General features: G+C 38.7%; 1 protein-coding gene across 1 annotated transcript in view; it reads left to right on the forward strand.

The window, feature by feature from the left end:
- The window catches only part of LOC106872866 (nuclear receptor subfamily 2 group E member 1), a 108141-nt gene that overhangs the window by 87688 nt on the left and 15453 nt on the right, over window positions 1-5000 (forward strand). The window contains exons 2-3 of the mRNA XM_089366544.1: window positions 1568-1648; window positions 3898-4059. Coding sequence (XP_089222670.1) covers window positions 1568-1648; window positions 3898-4059 — 243 coding nt within the window. The remainder of the gene's footprint in view (window positions 1-1567; window positions 1649-3897; window positions 4060-5000) is intronic.

Raw genomic sequence — 5000 nt, forward strand, 5'->3', positions numbered from 1 at the left:
CCACCACCACCACCGTCGTTGTTTTCGTTGCCATCATCATCATCATCACCATCATCATCATCATTACCATCGTCGTCATCATCATCATCATTATCCTCATCATCATCATCATCATCATTCTCGATAGTAAAAATTACAACACTAACACCACTACACCATCACCAACACCACCACCACCACCACCACCGCCACTACTACTACCAACAACAACAACAACAACAACAACATCTACTACTGCAAAACAACAAAAGCCATACTCCAATAACAATGACGTCAACGCTAAACAAGAGAAAATTTTCCAAGAAATCAAACAGCCCCAGGACACAAAATGGTAAGAATACAAAGATGGAAGCGAAGTCCATTTATAAATATGGCACCCGTTTATAGCTTGGGGCAGTTTTAGACTGGCTTTGACTTCAACAACAATTATTTGAATCGCTTCACTGTTCCCCCCACTCGGCACCTCTACCACCACTTCTTCTTCTTCTTCTTCTTCTTCTTCTTCTTCCTTCTGTTTTTGGTTCTTTGGTTTCGTCCTCAGAATAATTGGCTATTTTTAAGTTTTTTTTCTTTTTTTTCTTTTTTTTTTTTGCTTTTCTTCAAATGAGAATCAAATTTATCATATTGAATTTCCTCGCATAACAACTTTTCAGACGCACAAAGACACACACACACACACACACACACACACACACACACACACACACACACACACGTATACACATGCATATGCATGCACATACACACACATGCACCTCCATATATATATATATATATATTATAATAATAATAATAATAATAATAATAATAATAATAATAATAATAATAATGGTGATGATGATGATGATGATGATGATGATGATGATGATGATGATTTCATTTATTTGCCACAAGGGTGAAGGATAATAATAGTAATGTGTTTGTAATTAAAAGCAAGAAGTAATTAATAAAAAAACGGACTCTAAAGAGTATGGGGAAATAAATATTTATATATTAAAAAAAGGCAGTGTCGACTCGAAGACTATTTAAGCCCTTACACACACACACACACACACACACATACACGCACACGCACACGCACAGAGCGATCCCTCATGTTGTAAACCAGTGGTTCCCAAAGTGGGCGGTGTCGCCTCCCTGGGTGGTGGCGGTGGTGGTGGTGGAAAGATCCACAATTTCCTTGTTTGATAAGGAAATTGTGAACCCCTCATAAATGATTTGTTTATTGTGTTCAAATGTTTGCGCTGTACATTAGCTCGCCATTTTGACAGCAGTAATACTAGAGCACCGCATGGAAGTGTTTTAGTCGAACAAATCGACCCCAGGGCTTCCTTCTTTTTTTAAAAACCTATCGCTCCTTTTTGTCGAACCGCTAAGTTACGGGGACGTGAATTTAAAAAATGCAAAACAGACTTCATAAGGCTCGTGTTTATACTATTAGATTAATGAGACAATGCAGCTTTGCAAAATTAGAAAAATGTCATTATTTTTTATTGTGACTTTAGCTAATTATTTACAGTTTTTGCAGATATTTAATTCTTGTCGACTATTTGTTATTTCTTTTCAGGTGATCGTCTTCTAGACATTCCCTGTCGTGTGTGCGGCGATCGCAGCTCTGGCAAACACTACGGTATCTATAGCTGTGACGGTAAGTTGTGTATTCTGGAAGGTCTTGTCACGGGACGTACTTTTGCATAAAAAGAGGTGAAGTGGGATCAGAATGAATGAGAGAGGGATTCAAGTAGTGTTTATTCAATTTAAAATTCACAAGTACCGTAAATCCTCGAGTATAATCCGCACTTTTTCCCCCAAATTTAAAGGTCAAAATTTCTAGAGCGTACTATATACGAGGTTAAAAATGAAAAATATTTCCTAAGCAAAATTTTCTAAGTGATAAATATGTAAAGGCAAAATATTTATTTTTCACTGATGTTATTATTGTTATTTCTTTATTTTCTGCAAAGTGCACAAAGGAGTTATATGCTTGCATTATGTTATATATACAATAATAATAAAGGACGTTATTGTATATATGTTTACAAACCAAGGACGTTATATAGACCTCATTGACTCAAATTAGAGAAGGGGTGCGTATTATACACACGGTTTAGGTTTTTCAGAGGTACAGCCCCCTAAAAATCCCCTGCGTATTATACTCAAGGGCAGACTATACTCGAGGATTTACGGTATAATGATAGACAAGCAAATAGAATGACAGACAAATAGACAGAAAGATAGACAGACAGGTGGATAGATAGATACACAGATTGATTGATAGACAGACAAATATATATGTGTGTGTGTGTGTGTATAAAGAGAGAGAAAGAGACATATAGGGACATAAATAGAAAGATAGATAAACAAACAGATAGAAAGAGAGCTAATAAAATGAATGAGAGTAAAAGAGGAGTGTGTTGACAGAATACAGAGAGGTTAATAGTGTTAAGTAAGAGTCTGTTAGTAAGACATAGTGCAAAGGCAGTTGAAGGGAATTGATAGAGAGGGGGTGGGGTAGAGGGAGGTGTGCGTGTGGGTGGGGGTGGTGGAAATTCTGGAGGTGTAGTGAAATGAATATGATCAATAACGACCGTTTCCATTACGTTTGAGATGTTGGGATTGGGATCAATAGGTCGATATCTGGCAGGGGTCAGATCTATTGCCCCTCCTTGAGAATGGGATACGCTGCAGCCTGTTTCTATGGATTCGGATAGCTTCCTGAAAAGAACGAGAAAGGGAGAGAGAAAGTGAGTGGGAGACAGTATGTGAAAGAATGAGAGAGAGAGAGAGAGGAGGAGGAAACAAAGAGAGAAAGATTATTATTCAGGTCACTGACTAGAATCGAACTCGGAGTCTTAGGGTTAGTAGCCCGCGCTCTTAACCACTACGCCATATGCCCGTTGTTGTAGTATTAATGCCACTGTGATTGCCCCAAATTATGGCAGCTCCGGGTGACACTGTTATAATAGTTGTTGTTGGTGGTGGTGGCGCAGGCTTTTCGAAGGTATAATTGCTGTAGGAAATATATTTAATAAAGAATTCTAGATATGGTGATGGTGGTGGTGGTGGTGGTGGTTGTGGGGTGGTGGTGGTGGTGGTGGTGGTGTTGATGGCAGTTGGCAGTGGTGGTGGCGATGACTATGGCTGTGGTGATGGTGACAGGGGTGGTGATATCTTTTAGCGTTTTTCGTGGTTGAAGCATGCGTTTTGTATCAACATTGCGGTATTGGTAAACTTTAACGCTGGCTCTGTAATCCCACAATTCCTTGCAACCGAACGAAAATAACAAAAAAAAAAAAAAAATGAATGAAAAACATACACACACACAAAAAAAAAATAACATGGATACAGTTATAACCCAAAGATGTGAAAACGGTTTGTTTTTTTTAACACAAATATTGTTAGCATTGAGTGGGGAAAAGTGAGAGACAATAGATTTGCCGCCTCCGTGTTTTTGTGGTCAAAAGGCATTTGGATAATAAAGGGAAAGGAAGAATGTAAATCGGGGAAGGGAAGGAAATGTCAACGAGGAATATTATACAATCCTTATTATCATTATTATCATTATTGTCACCAACAGCAGCAGTAGCGTTGTCATCGCCATAATGGTCACTATTCTCGTCGTCGTCGTCGTCGTCATCGTCAACGTCGTCATCTTGTCACTGATATTGTCGTCGTTATTCATGGATCCAAGCTTCACTTCGGGGTCTTTTCAACTAATATGAAATTCTTGCTCTTCTTTCTTTCTTTCTTTCTTTCTTTCTTTCTTCTTCTTCTTCTTCTTCTTCTTCTTCTTCTTCTTCTTCTTCTTCTTCTTCTTCTTCTTCTTCTTATTATTATTATTATTATTATTATTATTATTATTATTATTATTATTATTATTATTATTATTATTATCAGGCTGTTCGGGCTTTTTCAAAAGAAGCATCCATAGAAATCGTGTGTACACGTGCAAAGCCCAGGGTGAATTGAAAGGAAAATGTCCGATTGACAAAACACATCGCAACCAGTGCAGAGCTTGTCGATTAAAGAAATGTTTTGAAGCCGAAATGAACAAAGACGGTAAGTTCTAGAACTGTGGTGGCCAACTGGAGCCAACTGGAGCCAACTGGAGCCTTTTTCTGGTTTCGGTCACTGGACTGCAGCCGTGCTAAGGTTTCGCCTTGAAAGATTTAGTGAAACAAATCGATTCTAGTACTTATTTTTGATGTTTTTAATTCTATCGATGTCTTTTGCCGAGCCATTAAGTTACGGGGGCGTAAACACACCAACACCGGTTGTCAAGTAGTAGTAGTCAGGATACAGACAAACACATACACACACTCACACACACGCACCGCCCACCACCCACCACCCACACATATTCTCATGGAGTTTAAAATTGTGACGATACGGATATGATTGACTTCTCAATTTACGTTTCTTTTCGTTATTGATACGAGGGCTTAGAATTTCTATTCATTCCTCCCGATTTCAATTAATGTGTATCAGTGGAAATTTGTGGTTGTAATCGTCTTCTGGCTGCTATTTTTAGCGTGTTGGTGCCACTTGTAGCACCCTTAATTATTAATTATCGTTTACGACGATGAGGGCCCCAGCTAATACGATCAACGGAACAGCTTGCTCGTGAAATTAACGTGCAATTGGCTGAGTACTCCACAGAAACGTGTACCTTTAGCGTAGTTCTCAGGGAGATTCAGCGTGACACAGAGTGTGACAAGGCTGGCCCTTTGAAATACAGGTACAGCTCATTTTTGCTAGCTAGAGCAACGTGAAATAAAGTGTCTTGCTCAAGGACACAGCGCGTCGCCGAGAATTGAACTCACGACCTTATAATCGTAAGTCGAATGCGCTAACCACTAAACCACGCGCCTTCACAATTATTAATTAATAACTTTTTATCTTATGGTTTCATAATTTGTGTCTCTGTCATATACGTCACGCGAAAATGGCCCATATCGGAATTTGTGGTCCTTAAGTTGTTTGCGAAGAATAAACATCTT

This window comes from Octopus bimaculoides, chromosome 19 (assembly GCF_046866305.1).
Source record: "Octopus bimaculoides isolate indiv1 chromosome 19, ASM4686630v1, whole genome shotgun sequence".
Classification (NCBI taxonomy): Eukaryota; Metazoa; Mollusca; class Cephalopoda; order Octopoda; family Octopodidae; genus Octopus; species Octopus bimaculoides.